Raw genomic sequence first — 25,946 nt, forward strand, 5'->3', positions numbered from 1 at the left:
TTTCATTTTTATAAATTTAAGTTAGGAAACTTTATTCACAAAACAACATACAGCTACAGCTAATATAATTTCATTTGTTTTTTTAAATAACACTATTTCGTTTTACCACTACACTAGGACGAAGGGGTTTTGAAGAAATGTGATGAAGAAGTACGGAGAGGTGTGGATGAGAGAATGTGATCAGTAGATAATCAGTTCCTTTCTGGAAAAAAGTTGTATGGAGTCTAGCGTGAGTAGTGTTCAGTATTTTCCTTTTCGATCGATTGGAGTCTGCTCGATTTTTTGTCAAACGTTTACGTTGGATGCTGTTTTGATTGCTAAATAAATGATGCACGATAAATATGTGATCGTTTGAAAACAACAACAATAAAAAAAAACTCATAATAGCAAACACTGTGCACATTTTTGCGGAGCGGAATTGCAACCTGAACCGGCGCGATCAGCATATCTGGTGACCGGGAAAAACGAATATGGCAAAACAAATACAAACAAAACCGACGACAAGGTTCCTATTTAAGTGGACTTTCTTCTAACTTACACACACTGGCAATCGATTGTTTGGTATTGGGAGAGGGTGCGAAAATGCGTGACTGTTGAGGAGCCGGGGACCAGGGCGCGTGCTGCAACGGGTGGGAGGGCATTCCAACAAGAAAAAGATGAGAAAATGTCACACGACGATGCAGCACGACCACGGATTGCTATCTGGGCAGGTGATGGTGAATGCTGGGATTAGTGCACAAAATATGCAGTGTCGATCATGGATGCGCGGTCCGAGATACCGATAGTGTGTATCAACGATCATGTGCACTAAGAGAAGAGTATTTTAGATTTTTCGCTACATGCAATATCACTCAAAAAGCGTGCCTTCCCCGTGCGAACAGTTGCGTAAACCGCTTTTGCGCACAACGATTTTTTTTAGGGGGATGAAAGGGGGGTGAGAGAGGGTGTAAGAGAGCGCTGGCCAAAACAAAAAAAAAAAAACGAAAACACACACACGCATACCCATTCTAACGAACCATGCGAAACGCTTTGATCGCACTGCTATAGTGAGGCCAACAGGTGCGATAGGCACCCGGTCAGAAAAGTGGGTGCGAGGTGTGCAGAAAACGTGTGCATGAGAGGTGAGTTGGTGCGCGGCGGAACTACACTCTTTCGCGTTCATCTTCAGCTTCGACGCTCCTATTTCTTGTAGTTGTGGAAATAGTGGAACGAGTTCAGGCTGTTGTCGTACGACAGATCCTTCCACAGCGACAGATCAACCTCCGGGATCTGCTGGCAGGGCACCACCTGATTGCTGTGGGAAATTCGCAGGAACGCCTTTGGCTGCATGGACGCCACGTGGTTACCGTTGTCGCAGAACAGGCGGGCCATGCTAGCCTTGCGCAGTTCGGCCAACTGTTCGCGGGTGAAGGCCAGATCCTTATCGCCGCGCTCGTAGAAGAACCGATCGGCAACACGCGTGCGGTAGAACTGTTCGGTCAGAATGCACAGGAAGGTCGGTCCGGCAAGGGCACCGTTGACGTGAGCCTCCAGCGAACCACCGACCGTTAGATCGATATCGTCAATGCTAGCGTACAGCGACTGCAGCTTCGAAACGTCCTACAGATACGAAAAAAAAACACACCGTCATTAGATCGTTCTGCGGAAAACCAAGCACCGAAATGCAATAGCTACCTGTGGCGAAATCAGATCCATCAGATCTTCCCAGGTGGAGGCGCGCTTGAATCCGCAGAACTCACGGTAATCGTTGTAGCCAGCCAGACCATGGTCACGGTTGCGCTGAATGTCGATAGCACGCAGATCACCACCGAACGGACGTCCACGACGGAACAGGAAGTGCTTGATCTCGGCGTCGAAGTTCGTGTCGGTGAGTTCCTCGGGCTGAGTGGCAAGACCGCGCGTCAGGAAGTCGTAGTTATCGCCGGCTTCAATGATCGAGGGACGGTTGAACCAGTCGCTCAGACGCAGCGAACCAGTTGGCTTGCGGATCTCCGATACCAAACTACAAACACAAAACACAGTGCGAACAAGATTAGTAACTGTCCTTAAACACCTCCTTAAATCGGGCTACTTACTCAAGACGTCCTTCAATCTGCGAGTGGAAGTAACGGAAGGCGGCAGTAGCGTGCGAGTTCAGCACCGAGGGATCCTGGCTTGGGTCGTAGTCGTTGATGTACTCGCCACCCTTCACACGGTAGATCAGACGGTTCTTGACCATGTTCTCCCAGCCGAGGAAGATTGGCAGCCACTCGTAGTAGTTGATGTGCTGGTACTGGGCAATGTTGATGCGGCGCGCTTCCTGGAACAGCAGCTCATCGTCCCAGTGCGGGTTGTACTTCTGCAGCTGATCGGCCAGACGGTTATGCTCGCGCAGCAGAATGATCTGCATGATCGTCAGTCCCGGGTTCTGGTTCACGCGCGAATCTCCCGCCAGATAGCAAACCTCGTCGCGCGACTCGTTCTCGCACTCGGTGGTGGCGTTCGGGTTGTTCGGTGGCCATTCATATCCGTCACGTTCGACCACTGCCATACGTCCGCCGGTGAAGGCACGGATGCCAGCATTCTGCTGATCGGAGTTACCGTACACGAGGGACAGATCCAGATAGGAGGTGACAGTCGTTAGCTGTTCGGCCGGCTGGCTCGGGTGGGTCGGTGTGCACTGATCTTCGCGATCGGTCAGCGTGCGGACAAAGTTGATACATTCGGTTTCGGTCTGCGAGTGAGCTGGATCGTGCTCCGGGACGATGATCGGGTAACAGCTGCTCGGGGCGCGCTCCTTGCCAATCAGCTTGCCATCATCGGTACAACATCTGGTCGGGTGTTTCTCTGCGAAGAAGTAACGCCAGTAAGGATGGGATCTTCTTCCGACAACATGCTGTTGCATACTTACTCGACTGGGTACCACCGGCCTGCATGCTCATATCGTGCGTCATGATCTGTCCCCACTGCATGTTGGCGAGAGTGTACTCCGGATCCGGGATGTCCTGTTCGCCGAACGCAACCAGCGACACAACACGCGAGTTCGGAAGCTCCTGTCCGGTAACGGAAACGGTTGGCAGAGAAATGCCATCACCGTACTTCGGCGTCAGCAGACGACCATAGCGACGGTTCGGGGTGCCCCAGGTCGGGTTCTGCAGGTTGTTGCACGAACCGTCCAGTGTACGGTAGCGCGACTTGATGCAGGTCGGCGGTGCCGGACACTGCGGTTGAGCCTGCAGTGCGCTCAGAAATGGAACGGTGTAGCGGGTTTTGCTGACCAGTGGGCTACAGGTGGAAGATAAATCTCCGGTTAAACACGGTGCGGGCGTTAAAAATGTAGCTGTCACTTACGCGTAGTGTGGGGCGGCAGCATGGCTGTAAGAGTGGCTGGCAGAAACGACGTGAGCGGACGGTGCGTACACGTGGGACGACTTCTGCAGCAGACGGGGCTGTGCGGCCGGTTGATCGTGGTGGACCACGCTGTACGAGGTAGCCACATTCACTGCATCGACCTGGCTAAGGGCGATCAACGCTGATGCTACTACAAACAGCATCATCTGTAAAGAGAGAACAAACATCACATCTAATTAGACCGCCGGCTCAATATTGGAAACAATTACATCGAACAGTGTTCTCTCCACCATTTAACCAGACCTAGTGCATTTGATTTGTACACCTTTTTTTCTCATACATCACACACTTTGACCTCAAATGTCAAAACGATTGCCACACACACACAGACACGAGCACCCGATGAGAAATGCAATTGATTGTTTGCTGTGATCCACTTTAACACAATCAGCGGTAATCAGCGGTGAGTTCGCAGTGTGGTGTGGTAGTAAGACACCAAAGCCGGAGCCACAACAGCACCTGGCTTGAGGTAATTCAAATTCCACTATCACGTGCTTTCCGTTGGCGGTTTGGTGCATTCTTTCAAAATGGAAAATCAGATTCATAATTCATCTACCGGCTTGCGATCTTTGCGGTGCGCACACCACAACTTGGACACCCTGCGCGCCTACTGTTGTGTGTGCCTTCCCGCCAGCTACGGCAATGTGTCCACACACGACAGTGTTAAAACACGCCAGAGTAACGCCTTTGAGTTTTTTCCTCAATTCTCGTTCTAGCGTTTCAATGGATGGGAAGAGGGTGTGTTTGCTACTGTAGAGAGAGAGCTAGAGAGCTGGAGGGTTGGTTTGTTCGAAGGAGTTCATGTTTATTCAATGTCGACAAGCTTTGGGGGCACGTTTGCAACCGTTTTCGTTCGCGTGCGCTTTTATCAATTACCCCAGCGCGTTTGTGAAATATAATTGCCGCTATCCGGTGGTGGTAAGTGTGTGTGTTTTAAGGTTAGTAGTAGTAGAATAGATTTGCGTGAGCATGTGTGCAGTTTTGTCTGCAATGGGTGATAATAAATTCCTCCTTACCAAAATGGGTAGTCTGTTGGGTCAGGAAGGTAACACCCCTAAGTCGCCGAGGCTCTAAATTACTTCCTTTAACAGACTGCAAAACCTCACACCACACCACCATAATTTTATACCTTGAGCTTGTTTTGACTCAAACACCTCTTTGCTGAATTTTTAAATTTTTGGGAGGACGAGTTTCGAACCCAAAAGTGCGAGATGGAGCGCGTTCGTTCTACTCGTGCTTTTACCAACACCACTAGTTATCCGGCTCGGTTTAACCTGGCTTAGGAACAATAAAAACCTGACAGTGAAGAGTGAATTAAACGACACTCTTGCTGCTTCAAACGACATTCAAACCAGCCACTATTAGCTGCTAGTACCGTTGAAAAGCTTTCCCATCACCTTCCGCTAAGTGATACTTTCAAACGGGGCGAACTTCATTTACTGCAACTACTTATCGTGTCGCAAGGTCACGGTACGCCATAAAGTACACATTTTATTGGCATGCACGTACACAGGAACGTCACACCTGCGACACTCAACCAAATGTATGACTATCATTTTCGGTGCTTAATTACTTGCAAAGGGTTTGCTTAAAGCGCCCACTAGGGAATTCCTTCCTTAAATGGAGCGTACACTTCAAAATTATCTCTAATAGCCCCAATGCAATATGGTCGATTGTGCATGCGACCTTCAGACTTTCATCATCGTACGGCGACGACTTGAAGATTGAATTTAATTCTTTCTGTGCTCACCGGGCCTGTGCTGGTGCGTGATTCACGCCCGTTTGTCCCCGTTTGCTTTTGATTATGAAGAGATGATTCTGGCTCTATCATCAGTAAGAATGGGTCGCGTAATTGCCCAGGCCTGGTCAAACAACCAAATAATGGTACGGGTATTGATTGTATCTCGCGTTCGAAGGACGTGAGTACTGAGCGATGCCATTATACTTCTCCTTTCAGTGCCCAGTGCTCTGGCAAACTGGGTGTCGGTCTGTTTGAATTCTAAGCCACCTAGCGGAGTCATAGCGCAGTCGACTGTGGGTTTTGTGGTTTTATGATTAATTCTTGTTCTATGCTCACCTACCTGAGTTATGCTTTGTTTGTGCTGCATAAGGTTATTAGTTTGATGGATAATGACACGAATCGTTACTTGTTTGGCCAGACTCGCGAGTCAACACAGGCGAAGTTCAGGAAGCAAGCAACTTCGAACTGACCTTACTCACTCGCTGCTAAGAGTGCGCGGGTGTGCTCACTTTCAGCACGGCAACCCTTGAAGGAGTCCTCAATCTGTTTCCAACACGGGGAGACACGAATGCAAAAGAGCAACTCGTGCATATGCACTGTTGCAAACCGAACCAAGTGGGAAACCACTGGAGAAAAGAACATTTTATCAGTCGTTTCGCATCGAAAGCGCTTGCCGGAGCTTAAGTCGTGGAGCTTCAAGTATCGAATAGAGCTCCCTTCTACGTAGCACTGGAGCTAGAAGCTGTTATGTATATGCAATAGGTGACGAAGGAACCCCGTCAACAGTAACATGCTCAACCTACATTCGATGCGATCACAGCATTCGGTGGCATTCTGGTTCAGCTGGGATGGTGTTCTGTGGCCGCCTGCATTTCGTGCCCATGCACAATGACTCCCCCAACTCACACCCCCTGTTCCCTCTGAATTCCATGTGCAACTCGGATGGGCCCTCTCGGGGAATAAGTAGTGCAAACTCCTTGAGTGCGCGACAAAGAAATACGACCATATACAAAACGGGGCTCCGAGAATCTTGCCAGGTCTTGGCCGGGTTGTGAATCGTGCCACGGGGTAGCGTGAATGGAGTGATCGCACTGGGAAACAAATTATGTAATACTCGACTCCAACGGACACACGAACTCGGGAAGCAATTCTTGGCCGGGTATTATAGTGCCTGGGTATGGTTTATTAGTTTTACGATCGTCGAAGAGAGCCTCCGTCCGAGCATGGCACCAACCTTCTCGGTATGGTGATCTGAAGGGCACCGTTCGCAGTTCGAGAGGCAACATTTAAACGTCTCCTCCGGTAGCATACCCTTCCCAGCATACGCGGACGTATTGTCTATGCTTGTCCGCTACATTCTTTGCTGTCCTGAGCGCCCGAGCCCGCTAACGCCTCGTGCGCCGTTAATTAATTTAAAGTTTTTCCGCAGCTTGTAAATCGTAGCGAACGCGATTGGTTTTGCTACCGGGCTAAAACAGCGTGAACCGGACACCCGATCACTTGAAAGGAGATTGATTATCCTGGGCGAGTGGTGAGGTGGTTGTCTTTTTTTTTGTATTCGCTTCCTACCTATCGCAAAAGCGAAGCGGATTTGATAGAGTTATTTGTGTCTTTATTGATGTGACGAATGAATATAATGTTTCTATCCGCCTTTTTGCAGACTGCTGCTCGAGCGACCAAGAATCGGCACGATAGATTGAGTTAAAACCGTAATTTAATGGGGGGTCTCAAATTTTTGACACCTATATAGATCACCAACTGTGCTGCTGTAGCATGTCGCATGATGTTTTACGACCTTGGACAAGATCATGTCGCACCCGCCAGCGTGTGGTCGATCGCCGAGGTCGCTAGATGAGGTAGTAAGCAGTTTATCTATCCCACACTAATGCTAATGCGATCAATATGTGTGATGGTTGTAGCACGGGAGGTATGAACCTCCAATTAGCCGATGGATATGGATTGAGATCCGATACGATCGCCGCCGCCAAGCAGTAACAGTCAGATTAGTAAATGGTGGCGTTTAGGTACCTTTGGGAGCTAGCGGTTCCGGAATGACGGATGGTGATCGACGCCGGCCTCTGCTGCCGTACCAATCTCGATCACGATCACGGCACGTCTAGATGCTATCGGGCACTAGGTAGATTTTCTCATGCCGAGCAAAATCTTTCCTCGCCCCCGAAGGAATTGTTTCACATCGGTGGCATTCACAATGGTCCACTAGACAATCCTCGGAGAGGAGAACTCGGACTCGTGCATTCTTAATGGAATGCCGCCATCGCTTCGCTTGGTCGCATTTGACTTTCACTAGCATAACCTTCAACTTGTTTACCGCCAATTGATTGTTCGGTGAAGGGAAAGATAGAAAGAGGACAATTTCATCAGGCCTCCCGGGTGTTTGTGTCCGCTTGTGAACTAGTTTCTGTACACCATCTCCAAAAACAGTCTCCCGAATCAGCTAGGAGCAGCATAATTTAGGCATCCTTTCACATACACAAGGGGTTCCGTCTCACGCAATCGAATGTTTTGATAAAGCCACGCGAAGGTTTAAGTTACGCTCCGTTTGTGTGATCCGGTTCAGGCAGCCGCGATCGGCAGTTCCATTAGTAGCTGACAGGCCGAACGGGAGTGTAAATGATTGCTTACAACTTCACCGGGAAACGAGTTGCTATTCCCACCTGTCTACCAAGGGAGTACCTAGGTACTCCACACACAGAAGCTCAGCGCATGGTACTATTAATCTTGATTTTTGCTTTTTTTTTAAGATCCACTTAAATGCAATTATGGTGTGTGCCTGCGTGTGCCTTGCTCGTGCTTTCTAATATATTGTTAACAACATTTGTAGATACAAAGATACGGACCCTATTGTGTCACAGACGCCTGTTACCTTTCCAAAGCGCTAAACTGGTAAATATTAAGCAAATATTAACCATTGTCACGGGTGTAGAAATGCTTTTACAACCTGATCGCTCAACGATTTGTGTCGGCGGGTCGCTTACATCATGCCTGGTAGCGCATACCGAGGCGACCGTCAATTTTCCTCTCTAGGACATGATAATGACAGCTGCTGCCCCGTTGGCTGGCCTAAGACTTGCGGGCATCTCGGCTCAAACCTTCGGGCTAGGCCGACGCTCGCTGCAGAACCACGCTCAACCTTGCTACGCAATTTACCAAAAGGGAAAAGCAAAACCAATGGTTTTTCCGCGCGATCGTTAACGCGAACGGGTACGAATCGATGGATGGTATATGGGGTTGACAGTTAGACCACCGGGCATCGTGGTACGTGAGCTCCTCGGATGGTTCATTTTACGGCTCCAAGAACTGAGAAAACCCATTCCAAACTGGCAGCAGTATCATGAACATGTTCCACGTTACATTATTAATTACTCCCCATACCACGGGGGCATCAGCTTAGTTCGGATCAGAACCGAAAGGACGTACGGAAGGTGTATTGCACCGAGCATAAGCGTCGGCACCTAAATCCAATTATCACATGTCATTAAACATTGAACAGTTGCAGATTCCGTTTCTAATGCTTCGCAAATTGGTAGCAGTATTTTGAGAATCCTGACACTGGGGGTCCGGACCCTGAGCACGTACGCAAGTTGCTAAATGTGTCGTATTATGACGCTAATGAGTCTTGCGAACAAATCATCGATCGAGCGTTTTCGCATCGCACACATGGTCGAGCCTGTAATTTGCACCATAATGGTGGTACCGGGAGTCAGGTACACTACGGTTGCTCTTCAGGTTACAATCTTGAGGTGATGATGATGATGAAGTAATGAGCGGTGCTTAACACGCTGTGCGTGAATATCACACCAACCTCCGTTTTTCGTCGTGAATGTATTTGGAGCTGTAGGTTTTTGTGAATGTTTACATCGTTACTAACCCCCTTCGGACAGTAGTGCCCGAGGTGGTCAATGACTCGCCGTTAGCCACTTTGGCATTGCAGTAAAGGAACGCCTTGGCTTGAGATAAAATGGTTCAATGTTAAGTTCAGCTTGTTCATTTACAACTTATGCCTTCCAATAGAGCTCAGACTCACCGACTATACTGCAGACATCTTTGTGAGTTGTGACTCCAAGCTAGTGCACCTTAATCCATCTCCATTCCTGCACATTGCCTACCTCTGGACATCCAAAACTACCAAATAAGAATTAAGATTTCCAACACTAGCAGGAATTGTAATGCAAACCTCATATTGCATCACAAAAAAACGACTGGGTACATTGTTCCTGTTTTGATGAAACAAATTTTACAATCACCAACGCCGACCATTCGAATTTGATGCTGCACATTCAGATTCGATGATGGTATTACACACTTCGGTCGTCTAGTCATGTCTTTCGCGCTGTTTCTTTTCTTTCCATTCCATCACTTTGTGTACATTTTCACGATCACGAATGCATTTCGTCGTGTCCAAGTGGATCATCGCTCTAGCCGCTCTAGATTGAGTAATTCCCGATCCTCCTCAGTGATCGATCGGTGGGTGCTCGAGATGTTGGTTTCCTTCAGTTTTTAGACACCGTGCACATCAGTCCACTCTATCGATTGATCGCGATTGGTAAATTCTGTTTACCAAACCCTCTAGCTCCCTCGGATTAGCGGGACAGCAACATTCTTCGTCACGACCTTGTACCCGTAAAAAAAAGCTGCCAGGATCCGAGAATTATGTTGTGCAAAAATCCAAGCACCAAGCTTTCACGCCAATGCGTGTTGGCACGAATATGTTGCTTGCTCAAAAGCTCCACACTTGCTCGTGGGTTATGCGAGAGAAAAAAGCCTGAAAAGCCTGTGCAGACCAGGGGGGGTTTATTTTTGTTTCGTCCAATGTTAATGGCCAGCTTTGGTCGAGTTTTAAGGGTTGGCTAACAGGTTCTGGTTACGAAGACAGTGTCAAGTGTGGCTTAGCATTCGGGGGAGCTAAGTACAGCCGTGCAGACGAGAGAGGTCACTGTACGTACGGCAAGTGCTACGAGGTGTACCATAAATCAATTCCACGGCCTTGCTCCGTACGGTACGAGCTGAGGAAAACATTAAATCACATTTTGCGCTTACAATTTGAATAACAATTGCATACGAATTTGCAACGATCGTTATTGTATTATTCAAATGTAGAGCGGCGACCTTCTCGGTGTAAAGTGAACTAATTCCTTTCCAATTTGCCACCATCTTGATTTAGTAACGATCTATACATCCTGATACAGTAGCTCAGTTCCTCATGTCAATTTCTCATCATTCATCATTCCGTATCGTCTACAACACGTTAAGAGGATCGTTAATGTCATTAAGACATTAAACACTACCGTACCGGCATAAATCACCGGCATCCGGTGCGTCTCAATTCCGATCAATCAACCTATCACAACACCTCCTCACACTCCTTCCCGTTCCTCTTACCTTCAGCTGTAATGATGTGTTGGAGATGACAGCAGCAACGCCACGCGGTGAACGGTGTCGATGATAATCTTCTTCATAATTGCCACCGATAAACATGCGGCTGCTCGATGGGGAGTCGCGAGCCTCACCGATATGGCTCACCGCTTATGTTTCAATCGGTGAAGATCAATATCAGTGACGATCGATGACGATCAGTAAAATCGCCGAGCACGGTCCCTTCTCGCTCTACCGTTCGTGGGCGCATTAGTACATCGAACCCAGCGTGTTGCCGCCGTTCATAGACGAGATTGGCCACCTGACATTGGCATTACTTCTCGTTGCTTGTGGTGCTGCTGTAGCCCCCCCTCGATCCCTTCAAGCACAGCTGGTGGAACAAAAATGTGCTCACTCATTAGCGAGATGCCACCCAGTTTTGGTTCGGTAGGTGTCCGAATGGTTCCCCAGAGTATGCGTTCGAACACACACACACACGGGTGGTAGGAATCTTTCGGTCCTTTTAACTTCTTCAGGTGGGCTTACGTTGTGCAAGACAGAAAGCATGTACCCGTTCAATTGTAGCCATTTAGGGCACACATGTACACGTCGAGGAGAAGAGCAGGGAAAAAATGATCCCAAATTATTAGCTTGCTTGCTTGCGAGAGCTTAACAGCCGGTTAGCTTTCGGCGACCGAGGGTGAAAATTAACGAAGGATGAAAGGATTGCCCCAATACCGCTCAAACGTTGTGTCGCGGTACGCGATGATGCAGCTCGTTTGCGACAGTGGCGATTTAGATTGAAGTGTAGCTCAGGCATCACTCTCGCTTGCGGGTGGACATGGCTTGTTAACGCAAAATCGCGCACCGTTAGCAAACTGAGCCCTCTTCGGCTTGAGCTTGTGGAAACTGTTAATCGAGTTGTGAATCGCGTCGGTGCGTATTGTTCGTGGCGGATGCAGTTGTGACACTCGGCTGGCTGGTTAAATAGCAATTGTATAGAAATTAAGCACAATTGTATGGTGCAAGTTGAAGCGGTTGTGTTTGTTTTTTTGTTGTAGCCACGTGACACACTTTCCTCTTTCGGAGGAAACTGTTTTCCATGTAGCAAAATGAAAATTAAATTTCGTTTTAATTTTGGCTGTTAAATTTGACTGTTGGATACTGTGGAACTATTTTAATTTAGCAAAAGAACTCAACTCAGCACTCTAAACTTTAATTAGTAGTTCGCCATGCTGTCTACTGATTGTATGCTGTCAGTGCTGTCAGTTCTCTTGTCGCTGCTATATTGTTTCAAAATTGCCCAACCAAAGACTCTTTTTACTAAATTTGATAACTTTCAGCAGAAAAAGATCATTTTCATACGGAAGAAACTACATTTGCAACTCCCGGAAGCAAACTCTTGCAAACCAAATGACAGCGTCAATAGTTCCATAAAGCCATAATGGTGACCTGCACTAATCACACGCCACACTTATTCAAATATGCTAAACTACGCTGCTAACATTGTTGCACACGGTCCAACGCCAACCAAGAAAAACCACCCGTACTTTCCCAGCGCACTCACCAAATGCTAACAAATCACTAATCGTGCCTGGCAAAGCGCTGGAGCTCGCGGAGTTTTGCCAACTGCATTCCGGTCCCATGTCATAACCGCTTGGCACAACGGCATCCGGAAAATACAATCCAACGCATGGTCGGAACTTTGGAGCCCAGTGCAGTGGGTGGGTATGCCCTGTGCCTACATTCCCATATTGGGCAAAGGCCCAAAACAAATGGCGAGTTACCCACGGTTGGTAACAGGCCGAAAGACCGATTAGTTTTGTATGCTGTCGGAGGCGTTTTTGGTAACTGGGAACACCAGCAAAACCCCAGTTGGCACGTGTTGGCGTGCGCTTTCGTGTGTCGATTTGCAAAGCGCCACAAACAAATAGTGATTGTTTGACTGTCTTTAATCAAACAACACCGCACTGGGAGGTGATTCGCAAGCTGGCAAACTGGGCTAGCATGGAAAGTAATTGCTTTCACAAGATGCACACGATCGTACGCGGTGCAATGATCTGAGATTTGTTTATGCACCCCACAGAAGGACGCAATGGGCAAAGGTGAGAAAAGTCTCACCGCGTGTAAATTCTCACCAAGATGCCCCACACGGTTTGATAAGGGTTGTGTTGAATTTTCATCATTTTTGCTCAGAAATTTATATTGCAATATCCAGATGTGTGCCACGGCTCGCTTAACAATCGGTCTCCAGTTTCTCATTACCAGCTGTGTGATAGGGCCTATAAAGATAGGGCTAGAGTAGAAACAAAATTGCAGCGATAACTCACCGCTGCTTGGGTTGGAATTATTGTACAAAACCTAGTACAAATAAGAGATGCAAACCAACCAATCCATATCCCGGCGCGTAATGTCTATCATTACCGAGCCAGCAATCGCTACCAAACATCTTCACCCATTCGCGGTTTCGTGGCTTTTCCTTATTCGATCGGTACTACATAATTACATGTAGTGGGTACCAGGGCGCCCCCCATTTCTGGAAAGCAATTTGTCTAAAGTGTTGCCCGTCGTGCGTCGCTGTTATCGGCTCCTTCCGAGCGTCAGATTGCAGGGTTCGGGCAGGGCAAAATGTATAAAACCCATTCGATCAAGTAAACGATCGCGTAACGTAACAACTGCATACAGCAACTTCCGGTCAATCAATGCTGCTGAAGCTGCGGCTACTGCATCGCCATTTGCCCGAGGTTAAAGGTTTTGCCTCAGTTATGAGTAAGACTCTCCTCAACACACCATTTTTTTCTAATTGGACAATTCGCATCAAACACCGAATTGCGTAACGCAACTTTACATTCTCACACTGGAAGCTCGATCGAAATGATCGGAACCAACGGAAATGGTTGATCGTGCGAAGGAAACACATCAAAACGTTGCATTGTGCTCCCAAAAAACCGACGTTAGATAAATGACAAACGGATACAATTTCCAACGGCGATGGTCGAGCCGATAATTCTGAGTGTCCTCGTACGCAGCAGTAGACTCAAACCTTGGATTGGTCCGGGTGAAAGGTGACTGGGCGATCTCGGTTATAAATCGTTGTGCCGCAAGCAGAGGAAGCCTTCAGAAAAGCTTCTTTGAGCTGAAACCGTTCAAATGTAAATCATTGCGAACGATTTTTCTCCAGACCAGTCGTGCTGTCATCCTGCGGTTTTGACGAGTGCTTGTTTGTTTGTCGCCGTTTTACGCACGACCAATTAATCGATCTCAATGACCTGGCCACCCCACCACCGTACTAATGATCGGCTGTAATCTTGTTCGTTGCGGTGAGTGCCACAGTTTGGTCACTTCCTTGCAACAAAGTAAGGCAAGACCCGCCCCGCTCCTAGAGGTTAGCAGCTGGCAGCTGACAGAAATCGTGATTAGAATGAATGGGTGTGGGCCGCCAGCGTACCGGTTCAGAGAGTGGGTCATCGATTTTACCAACTCTAGCTCTAGCAACCAACAATTGTGAAGGGAAGAATTAATTCGAAACGGCTCACGGTGGACAAATGGAGCTACAAAATGGATGGAATTTTGATTTACAACAAGGAATTTTACCGCAATTAAAAGTTTGGCATTGTAATGCCTAAAGTAGGAAGTGATGGACGAGCTGAAAGCTTTGTTGTGCTTCATCAATTCTAATAATCGTTCAGCAGCACAGCCAGTGACATGCTATGACATCCATCACCGAGGTAACAATGTCGCCTGACGAAGGAATGTCGATTGTTTGTCCAAATCGAGCGGTTATTTATATGCTTCAATAACACCTGGGCGGTACAATTAAAATACCAATTCCTCAGCTACCTGCATAAAAGACAGACTTATCCAAACCTGTCAATCAACGCGAACATTATTTATTGGTGGATTTTTAATAAGATAAAAGCTGAAGCCTCGCTGCATGCGACAGTCGTACAACACATCGTGGACATGCAAAAATCAATCACACGACAGCTCCAATTTTAACAAACCCGCGCACTATCACTTTCCGTGACACAGCGTTTTGGAGGTTGCACGGGGATTGAAAAACACAGATCACAAGCTCTCGTGCGAAAAATTATGATGACTCGTGAAATGCAAAAATGAGTGATCGTGAAAACACGGCCGGATCGTAGTGTAAGCGCAGGTACACTCTGGTGGCGTGTCTTTCGTGGAAAGTTCCTGCAAGACTTTGTAACGGCATCGATGCCATAATATCGCGTGCCCAGGGTGACCGGTAATTTAGAGCAATTTCAGCCCCGTTTTTCTGGTTGCCCGGGACAGCGAAAGTGACGCTGGACACCGCTCGCTTTCCAGAAATTGTGGAAAATATCAATCAAACCGAGCGCAGGAAACGTGTGTGAGTGTGTGATTGTATAATTGATTAACCTCTGAATTCCGAAAGGGGTTGTGGGTCTCTTGTTTTCTGGCTGAGCCAATCGACACGTGATTCGAAACTAATCCTGCGCTGATGTGTGGTGAGATATGTGACGTTGATTAGTTGAACTGGCACGCGTGTGTGCCCACTTACGGTGACACGGATTACGTTAAATTACGTATTAAGCGACCAAAGGTCGGCTTTCTCGATCCCCTTTTATTTACCTGGAATGAAAGGAAGAAGAAAAAAGACGCATTTTAGGACATTTCGTTGGGAAAGAAATTACCAAAGAAAGCAGAATCAAAATGGCGTTTTGATCAAGTAGGCTTAGACAGTAAAATCCATCCTTCAGTTTGTCCGCTTTGTACTGTTCATTGTGTGTGTTGTTCTAAATTTCCCAAAATTTTGCTTTCCCGAAATTCGCGACCATTTTGTCACCCGCCAAACGAACCAAATTTTCCCTGTACCATGGCGTACATATTCCTCTTTGAAGTAATCGTCGATGATTTGCATCTATTTTCGGACGTTCGAAATTCTAGCCCAGAGGCGGCTCAAGATGACTCCGGTACGGTAAGACGTGAGCTCTGCGTCCGTCTCCAGCTCTCCAACCTGGTACGGTGTGAGGTTTGCGAAAAAGATTTCGGCTCTGCCCTCGACATGGAGGTACGCAAAACGGGGGAGAACTGCCTGTTTGCGTACAATCCAACGCTGGAGCTGCAGGAAGAGCTTGAACTACGCATATCGGCCCACGAGAAGGGTCCGGATGGGGTGAAAAGGTTGGTCGGAAGCTGGAAAGAACCGGCCCGCGAAATGTTGGTTGGACTTGCGCAGGGTTACGATCTTCAGAATGGAATGATGCCACAGGAGGACAATTCACAAGAATCGATGTTGTCCAGTGTGGTGGAGCAAACCCAGCGAAACAAGCCCGTTTCCAATACCTTCAAGGCATCGTATCCACTCGAAGTGGAAACGGGAAATGTAGTGGTTGGGGTGGTCATCCTCACTATTCGAGTTTCCTGTCTGGGACCAAACATCAACCAGAAGGTGTTGTTTGGAGGGCGTGATGTTCAGCAACAGCCGGTAACGTGCTACAAAATGGAGAACGAACCTGTCGTGCAGTGTGTAACGCTGGAGGATCAAGACGATCAGGTGTTGGTAGCTCCCAAAGCAAGTCTGGCTAGCATCGTGGGAACTGAAATCGTTCCGGAAGTTCAACCGTACGATGAGTATGCTGCCGAGCTGAACGGAAACGCCATATGTATTCGGGTGGAGAAGGATGCGAACATTGCTGTGAGCATTGATGGCGAGGATAGTAGCGATTGCACGAAAGGATGTTGGGTAAGTGCGAAGAGTTTGTGTGTCCGGTCCACAGCAGCTCATTTTATCTGTTTCGCTCTGTAGACTTCTCTTACCCTTCCGGATGGTGTGTACGGCTTGAAGGAGGAATACATCCGACACGAAGCTAACGGCTGTAAGCTTCCCATCATCCGAGGCACCCTCAAGTACCCGGCGTATCACTGGTCCGGTGACTTTATGGTGGCCAAAAAAACAACCCCCGTAACGGTGGAAGACTACCGGAAAAAGCCGGAGCCAACCCGTACCGTTGGACTGCAGGCGCTTCCGGAGCACGTGGAACGGGACTGCGCTGGGATCGAAATCTGCCGCAAAGGTTGGCACGACCCCAACGTGGATGTGTTCGTGCTAAAGCTCGGCAAGAACAAGCGTACCTCCGCGGAAGGCAATCCACGCAATGAGGTGGAAATCGAGCTGCGAACACCGCGTGGTCCTTCCCAAGAAATACGTCCCAAGGTATCGCGTGGCATGCAGGTGCTGGAGGAAGAGTTTGAACCGGCCGGAGAAATGAACCGACCGGCGGCAGCCATCCCGGCCGGTGACGGCGACAAGGCCGGCAAGGGAAAGGGAAAGGCGGCCGGTAAAAAAGGCAAAAAGAAGTAAAGACAAATAGACGCTTTCCGGTGTGCTGAGCCGAGCGCGATTCGATTATTTAATCCACCTACAGCGTGTGCGGCCATGTCATATGCTACTTACTTGTGCACCGGCTGCTGGTGCTGCCACGCACCGAACCGATTGACGCATGGTAGCCTACACCAGCCTACCAGCATCGGTAATAAATCAGAGAAAGTTTGATCTGCGAGTTCCGGCGCGGTAGGTTAAAGGAGAGAAAGCACGCCGGGTGGGTTAAGCCAGCGCTAATAAGACTCATTGGGCACTCGCGGCAGGGAGTTCGCTGCTGCTGCTATTTCCGTTTCGAATGAGGTGCTTTGCTCATTATGCAATGTGACGACGTCCCAATTGTGTTTCGGTTGTGTTCCACCAATCAAAACTGGTCCAGCGCCATTGAATAACATTTATGACACTATTTGTCCATTTCTTCTCGGACCATCACCCGTAAGTTGATCGAACCGGACGGTGTTCTGGACATTACACTTTTATTTATTTATTAAAGCACTTTGCTTTAGTGCGCATCTCTCTTATACAATAGAAGTCCAATTTACCACACGAAAGTTGTTTTTTTGGTGAAAAGTGCCATAAATCCGTTAGGCACGCTTTGTTAGCGCTTATTATGTTCAAACATTCGGCTTGATCACAAGATTCCCTTCACCAGTTTGCAACGGTCGCAAGTCGATATGGAACATAATTAGTTGTGATTTAGCACAACACACTTTTACATCTTTTTTCGGAGTGGCGATGTAACCGGCGTCAATGCGTTACGCCACGCAAAACACACATCATGTAGGGTGGAACGAAATGTCCACCCCGAAGAAGCCAAAATTTATGAGCGCGTATTTTCACAATTCTTGTATTGCAATTTAAAAGGTGGGAGCGGCCAAAAGAAAAATGTTGCAATTGTTTATGAAACACCTTTCCTTATGCCAATGTTTGCTTTATATTGGCTTGCTTAATTATTTACTTCATTATTTTATGTACTTTTTCATAATTTTACAATTTTTCTTTGTTTGTTTTGCCACTTTTCACTCGTTAAGCACTCTTTTGAATTGTTTCTGTTTTGTGTTCATCTTGTTCGTAATTTATATGTTTTATCTCTTTTCTTTACCTTTCTGTATATCCTCTTCCATAAACGGTAGTGGTGAAGCATCACGCTAAATGCCCTTCTCTTTTGTATGTTAGCATTTAAATTGGTTTACCCACCGATTGACATTTCGCTTCCAAAGCCAATAGAACGCTCCGGAAGGAATTATTATTTCAATTACCAATCCGGGCGGACGGTAGCATCACGGCAATTTGGCTCAATTATAGGCACCGCTGAAGCATCGGAAGCGCGAGCCTTAAAAATTCACACCCAATGCAGTGGCACGTTTCTTGAATGCCATCACCCCGTCAAACCGATCCGATAAACGAATTGCGGACGAAGGAAGCAACCCCCCGGCCAGGGGCCAGGGTTGCATAATGGCGCGCACGCTCGGAGTGGCTCGCACAAAATCAAGGTTCCTTCTCAACGCTTTTACTTTCCTTGCCAGTCGCCCATGCCACCTCCCATACCACCTCCCCATAGGGTAATCAATTTGCGATGCGGAATGATTCGCTTTTCCCGCGATCATTCTTTCCTGCTGCACCGTACCGTACCGATACCAGCACGAAATGCTTCGTGCATAAAACTGTAACGCATTTCCTTACGTATTTGAGGGGGTTCGTCGCTTGCTGAAGCATTGAAGTCTTTTGATCGCGTTCGCGCCCGATAGCGTTTGTTATGAGTTTTTCCTTTATTGTTTTACGCTTTCTGTGTGATTTGTGCAACACAGAAAGGCAGCACATTTGGTGAGTTTTGATATGGTCAACGTGGGTTAGACCTGCTCGATCGAGCGACTCTACAAAAATCGCAATTTTTCTGTGGCATTTAGCAGCTGATGGAAAAGGTCTCCGGTCTTGACAGTGAGAAGATGCACGTAGATCGTTCGCAAAAAATATATTGAAATAAGACACCAGCTGATCTGGCGGCACATCATGAATGTCATGATCGCACACGGCACGAAACGAGCGAAAAAAACAAGCCTATTGGCCCCACCGAACAACGGTTTGCGGAAACCGTGAAAAATTATGACAACTGCACGGGCACGGGCGCTTCCGAAGTGCGATATGCATCGCGATCGTTTTTGGTGGGCAAATTGTTACGATCTTGGTTTGAAGGTTTGTGTGCCATAGGGCACACAAAGAAAACTGCAACACGAGAGCGACGGATGAAGCCACACATAAACTTGAACGATCAATTTGTGGCCATTGTGTCTGTGGATGGATGCTGCGAGTTTGTTTTTGCTGTGTTTTTCTTTAAATGCTGTTGTTGTTGGCGCTTGTACTACCCTTCTTGTGATTGGGTTGAGGTCGTGTGAAAGTGATGCTGTTTGATTTTTTTCTCTCTTTATTTTGCTTGCGTTTCTAGCCGTAACCCGGGAGAACGGCATTGAAGCTAATTAGCGTTAATGCGGGGGGTCGTCGAAGGCGAGAATTTATAGCTGTGAAACGCGTAGAGCTAATCATTTTGCAAACAGCGAAGAGGTATAGCAACCTAAATATGTGTGGTATTGAACTAATTTAAGATGGGTGTTTCATGCTGTGTGATGTTCGTGTCTGTTTATCACCGTGCCGCTTTTATTGTCTCGTGGTGAGTTGGAAAAAAGCCCCCGACAAGATCAACCAATTAACTCAGCAGCAGGAGTTAAAAAAAATGCGAGATGTTTGCTGATAAAGTTGAAGAAAATTAACAAACCGTACTGATGATAAATAATGATACGCTGCGGCTCGATTATAGAGCAACTAATTAAATTACGATCCGATGCAGCGATCAGCATCGTTTTGGTGAAGGATTCGGTTGGCATCCGGCTGATGTAACCGCCGAGTAGCCACACGCCCTTCGCATTGAACTGCCGCGTAGCAATGTCGTGGCATTGCGGGCAGTTTTTTGCTCATCGATCCGTTAAACTACCCCTGCCGGCAGTCGCAATGGAAAGAAAAGCTCTTTTTAAATGAGCAAATTTGGGCGATCACTGACTGATTGACTCAACCCAATGCAATCCACCAACCACACACACCAGTTGTGAGATTTATGAAAAATGTATGAAGTGCGACCGTGCGCAAAAAAAAAACCACCACACACATCCATAATCATCAGCGATGCCAAACAGTGCGAGAGTCCAAGCTACATTACAAGATCAATTGGAGCAAAACCACCACCACTGGTTGATAGGGGTGAGAGTGCCCCCTAGCGGGTGCTGTTTTATAAAAGGCTGCATTAAGCGAAATCGTACATCTTACAGGCGCAAAATTGGTTTGAAAAATTTATAAGTCAATAAATCATATCGCATTGGACCGATACCGGGGGGCGGGTGAATTACGCTGATGCTGTAGGGTGAGTAATGTGGCTGCGGTTTACGGACTTGTTTGGGCGATGTGAAAGTTTTATTTAAGCCGCCGACACTTGACGGAAGATGAATAGCGAACATGTCAATCACATCATCGCATCGAAGCGGTAAAAAAAATGACCAACCATTTGTCTCGCAGGAGGGCTGAATGGTTCAGGAAGCTACCCGTTCGCCGACTTCCATCCGCGAAGGATGGATTAATCCTCGCCGAGCTGACAGGTCCAGCGAATGCATGTCCACCCACCCGGCTGGCTGCACTTGCTCTAATTATTACACAACTCTGCTGACACATTCTCCGCCCTAACATTGCCTTGCAAGCGTGAGCTCGCGAAAGACCCCTGCAGCTTCCCTGGTGGCGCGTGGTTCGATCATTTACTACCCATTAGTTGGTGGTGGACATTAAAAAGCCCTCACTAAATTGATCGATCATTAAGAAACGTGACAGCTTTGCTGTTTGCGAAACAGGCCCACACGGAGTGACCTGTGCCGAAAATCTTGGAACCCTTTGGGTAGCTTTGTTCCTTCGAAACCACAGGGCCAACCAACCCCGTTAATCAATCTCAGCTCGCTTGCTTAAGACGTCACACGCTGGGGAATGGTTGGTGCGTGCGTGTCAGAAACCTTTTGCTCACCGCACGCACCGCGCATAGGTAGGACAAAAGGCGCCTCAGCACGGTCGTGAGCGTGGCCTCCTTAAGCAATCGCGTGCCGTGTGTCCCCATACGACACGTTACGTTTTTCGTGTGAGCCCTTTTGCGTGAGCTTTTTTTTCGAAATCAAAACGCGCTAGTTCCCCGCCCAGAATGCGCAAGGATGTAAGGAACGGCCGGCGGGTGAGAACGCAGGGTCGGGTTCTTCATTAGACAAAGTGTCCCTTTCGTCGCTTAGTAGCCCACAGTGTGCAATTGTGTTGGCAGAGGTAATTATCACCAGCTCGGTGACCAACCCGCGACGAACGGACCGCCGGCTACGTTTCGCTACCGTTGCCGCAATCGAATTTTTTTTTTTTTTGCTGCTCTCTCTGAGTGCCGTTTGTCAATTGCGATGCGAATGAGAATTCTTGGAATGCTTGCTGTTAAATGAGTGACAGCAGCAAACGGACCATGCTTCCGTCTCCACTACGCGTTCAACCGAGCATTCGCCGTTGATTGATGTAGTCCCCAACGGTGGTGGCGTTCTTGTCTGAAGATCGGGATCTTGAAGAGCGAGCACATTTAAGGGCGTGACGTACCTGTCGGTTTCATTGTGCCTTCCATGCCAAAGATTACAACACGTTAACCGCTAACCTACTTTAACGAACTGTGACCGATCAGATCAGGAGCGCGATGGCGATCACCTGACGATAATTGACTTGATTATCACAATTAATAGCACTCTAAACGGGGAATTGATTTCAAACTGCAAAGTTTGCGATGCATCTCGAATACCAACTTAGATACGAAACACACCAAATTCCAATTTGTAGACACCGTGGTGTCCCGGACTGTACCTGACACAGATGCGCCACAAATGTAGATGCGAGTTTGTTCGATCCCGCAGCAGCAGTAGATTAAACGGCGGAATGTTCGTTAATTAAGCATTGCAAAGGTTCATTAGAGCTGCATTTTTTAAATTGAGTTATTATGAAAATGATTGAAATGTTTCCACATTCCGGGAACTCCCAGCGAGTACACGCAGCGTTTGTTGTAATTGGAGAGGAGAGTGTGCCGTACCCCCGGCCAAAGACCAAAATCTGATGAAAATTGTAAGCTTCGCGTCAGACCACCTGAAGGAAAAGGGTCTAGGTGGTCCCCGGACCATCCAAGGCTAACTGAAGTGTTACATCTTTTTTCCGCACGCCGTGTGCACGTTTGCAGCGTTGCTCCAATTGAAGACGGTGAAGCGATGTAGTAATTGATAGGCGTCAGGCACTGCACACTGCGTCGTCCCGTATTTGGTACCGAAGGAGGAGCTCGCAAGAAAATAGGAGCTCCACAATTTGAACCTTAATTTTGGTGCGTAGTCCGCGTGCTCGGCAGTGTAAATATTAACGCAGGAATGTTAACTACTCCCGCTGGACAATATACCCCATAAGTCACAACTGATCGCGATCTATCGGTAAGACCATCGGTATTGGACAGGGCTAAACACACAAGCGTAACGAGTCGGCGTACTTTGCAATTTACCTACCCCCACAGCAGTACGATCGGACGGTTCGATTTGCATCGATGTCACAAAACCAAGTACAACGGTTACGGTTTCAGCAGAAATCGAACATTTGCTGAAACGAACACGGGACATTTAGTTCCAGCAAAAGTTCAAGAATCGCTCGACTGCGAACGATGACGCAACGAACGACGCTGTATTCATTGTGAAACAAGCGTCAGGCTCGTCCTGTTCGGTGACTCCTCACGTCACTAATGGCCCATTTCAGATGGCAAAGGCTGTGATTTGCACACCCGCTCCAACTCCAAGTGCCTGGCTACCCGATCAGTTCTAATTTCTATCCGTTTGTCAAAAGTGCGTAGGGTTTGAGTGATTATCTGACCACCAGGCCAGGGGGTACCCTATTTTCTGATATATGGGCTCTCGAACCTTCATCAGTCCAGTCAGTCAGGCTCTGTGATTATGTTGCGAACCCAAATCATCGGGCCGGCTACAGTTTGGCTGAATTGAAAAATTGACAGTCGTCCAAATGGGAAGCGAAAGTGGCGAATGGCTTTTTGCACTATGGTTCTCTCGAAACGGGAAAGTTTGGCTAATCAGTGAGAAATTGCTAACCAGCACAGTATCGCTTTACATAAGCGATGCATTAGCAGTGTGGGTAACGCTAGGGTGCCGAGATAGCACCCTAATCACAGGCAGATGCAGTTAGACGATCGCGATCGCGAAGCTAAGGGAAAGTATAATTAAAACTGCGTGCAATTCACACAGTACTGAACTTTTGAGACTTTGATAGCACACCTGAAAAGATAATCTTTTACGAAACAATCCATCGGAAAGAAGGGGCCCCAAATCTTGATAGGCAGATAAACACCAGCAGCTTTACCCCTATTACACAATGATGATGCAAGTTGACGCCAAATGTGCTTAATGAATATTATTCCTTGATTGACAGTTTAAGGCTAACACAGCGCACTACCTGAACAAACCAAATAGTGAACCTGTTTTACGCACAACTACTTAAACTATTCTCTCTTGTTTTTTTTTCGGAGCCTTTATTCGAAACCTGGTTCCTACCCTGAGGGGTGAATAACATTGTTTATTTACAATCCTTCTTGAATGGTGACCCTCATTCGTTAACCTGTCATTGGCTAAAGTTGCTCCGGTCGTGCGTTTAAGTGCGTGTCCGCGAACGGTCCGCACTCGGACAATTTCTCGCACAATCATCATTCCATAAGACCAATCTTCAACTCCCCGAGCTTCACGCCCACCAAACAAACTCCGAACCCTTATTTCGACGGATTATGAAATTCGCAAGCATCCAAACTCCAGAACAGGACCTTGAGTTGTGGTGGAAACAACAACATCGGAGAGAAAGACAGACGGGGGTTTGCCGAGACGCGCACCGAGAGTGTCTGCGCAAGTGAAAGCGCACCAAAGCGTTGGCCTTGCCACGCCAAGGTCCCATCTACTGCCAGCCAACGGCGACAAGTGATTGCCATTGCGCGAGCGCGCGTGATAGCTGCGTGTCGTCGACGTAACCATCCGGTTTCCTTGCCCCGGTTGAAACGGTTTTGTCGACCGTCAGAACCAATTCCGCTCGCCGGTGAAAAGTATCCGAAAAAGCACTTAACCGGTTTTGCGGCTTCCGATCATCCACCGTACAGAACGCGCCCTGGCAGCAGCAGGCTTGTGAAAGTTGTTCTTCGCTGCACACAACCGGGCTCAGATGAGTCAGCGCAAAACCGTTCTTTGAAAGTGCCAGCTCCAAATCGCGCACAGGAAGGTCGTTTTGTGCGTGCGTGTGTCTCGTAGCCTTTTTTTTTCGCTAGCTTCGCATCTTAATTCTCACACGCATGTGCGAACCGAGGAAACATAACCAGGGAGGCAGTGGGTCATTAAAGCGATGATATAATTTTCCCCATCCCAAAAGCCTCCCCCAAACCAGTACTCGGGGAAAGCTCCACCTACACGTACAGTGGCGTACTTTTTCTTGTGTTATTGTTGTGAAAACGGTAAGGTAATCGCTATCGTCCCAGACATCTCACGTACATGCCGGAGACCGTCCGAGGGGCAGAGGATGGGAAGCCGGAGGCAACAAATCGCTGCTTCGTCAGTGATCGCTGTTGATGATCAGCAAATTACACACCGTACTACGGATCGGATGGAGGGTCGCAAGAGGAGACTTAGGCTCGAGAGGGGTATGAAGATCCGGTCTCGGTAGAGCTGTTGGTTTCACTTTTTCCTAGGCTTGTTAGATTGGAGGATGAGTATATCAGACTTCCGCCATCGGGTTTCATAAACCTGCTCCGTTCGGACAGAACCTGCTGTCCGGTACGCGTGTGTGACATTGCGACATTAGAAACTACATTGTCGCGAGTTGCTGAGATGCTGCAAGTGAATGATTTTGAAAAACGCTTTCTCATTTATCTAGAACGATCAGCTATCGTTGTAATAAAATCTGATTAAGAAAGCAGTTATATTCTTTTTTAGCATCCCGATACGAAATCTAACACCCTTCAGAAGCTCATTAAAGCTGCATCTTAGCCACCGCCATAAAAAAAATGCATGCAAGGTGCTAAAAACAACCACTATCTCTTCATCTCTGCATCTGGCGCTAATACGAACGCAAACAAAGGCATTCCATCAGACGTCTATACTCCCGATTAAATTAACACGCATCGATGAGCAGATGCGTAGACCATGTTGTCTACGCCGATACAAGACGGCCGAAGCGTTCCTTGGATATCAAGTTCAAGTTAACCTCAGGTCAACTCACACTAGAATCCGGAGCGGGTCAATGGAGCAAACCGAAAACATGTGCTCGGTATGTGTTTGCTGCTAAATTGCACTTTACTCTGATGCTGAGCTCTGGGGTTTAGGTTAGATCATTCGATCGTAAAATTGGTTCCTTATTGCTTTCGGGGGGGTGTCCTTGCGATGGTGCAAGGTTCGGATCTGTTCCTTAAGTGCGTTTAATGTTCTGCAGTTAGAACATGAACTTTATGGCTGTGATCTGGTTCACTGACAGATCTTTTTGAGTTTGTTCTCCTTTTTTTTTTGGCTCACTTTGTACATATTACACTTCCTGTTCGAATTCACACAATTGTTCTTTAGCAGTCTCTTTTAACAATTTCCTTCAGAAATTAAAGTATCACTCTATCCAGTTCTTATAATCCACGCTTCAATTTCTGCTCGCTTCGTACACCAAACAATTGTTCTTGAGTAGTTAGAATCCCTAACTATAAGATATCAGCCGTTGTTCTCACCTTGCTCGTATACGTAGGTAAATCCGCTATTTTGCACAAGCAAACACTGGCCCACTGCAAACACACCAGAACTATATTCACTCTCCTGCACTAGGAAACGGTGCGCTGTGTAAATGGTGCCGATGGGGGGGAAAACAAGCAGCACAGACGGCGGAAACAAAAAGGACGAAAGGGTGGTCTCTAGTTTCTCAGCACCCGCTGTGCGTGCCAAGAAGCCAAGATCGAACTGTGACTGAAACGGATCC

General features: G+C 47.6%; 2 protein-coding genes across 3 annotated transcripts; one reads left to right on the forward strand and one right to left on the reverse strand.

The window, feature by feature from the left end:
- On the reverse strand, positions 1-25,946 carry LOC118504729 (peroxidase-like). The gene is made up of 6 exons (XM_036039581.1): positions 25,702-25,946; positions 3,331-3,536; positions 2,891-3,264; positions 2,076-2,826; positions 1,675-2,002; positions 1-1,599 (listed from the first exon to the last, which is right to left on the reverse strand). The coding sequence occupies exons 2-6, from the start codon at positions 3,534-3,536 to the stop codon at positions 1,180-1,182; spliced, it is 2,079 nt and encodes a 692-aa protein (XP_035895474.1). The 5' UTR covers positions 25,702-25,946; the 3' UTR covers positions 1-1,179.
- LOC118504730 lies at positions 15,229-17,096 on the forward strand. Of its 2 annotated transcripts, XM_036039583.1 has the most exons (3): positions 15,249-16,232; positions 16,296-16,431; positions 16,471-16,876. In XM_036039583.1, exons 1-3 carry the CDS (start codon positions 15,363-15,365, stop codon positions 16,848-16,850), a joined length of 1,386 nt encoding a protein of 461 aa, XP_035895476.1. In that variant the 5' UTR covers positions 15,249-15,362; the 3' UTR covers positions 16,851-16,876. The 2 variants fall into 2 exon arrangements, with proteins under 2 accessions (XP_035895475.1, XP_035895476.1); XM_036039582.1 differs by having other exon boundaries at positions 15,229-16,232; positions 16,296-17,096.

The sequence above is a fragment of the Anopheles stephensi genome, chromosome 2 (assembly GCF_013141755.1).
Source record: "Anopheles stephensi strain Indian chromosome 2, UCI_ANSTEP_V1.0, whole genome shotgun sequence".
Taxonomy (NCBI): Eukaryota; Metazoa; Arthropoda; class Insecta; order Diptera; family Culicidae; genus Anopheles; species Anopheles stephensi.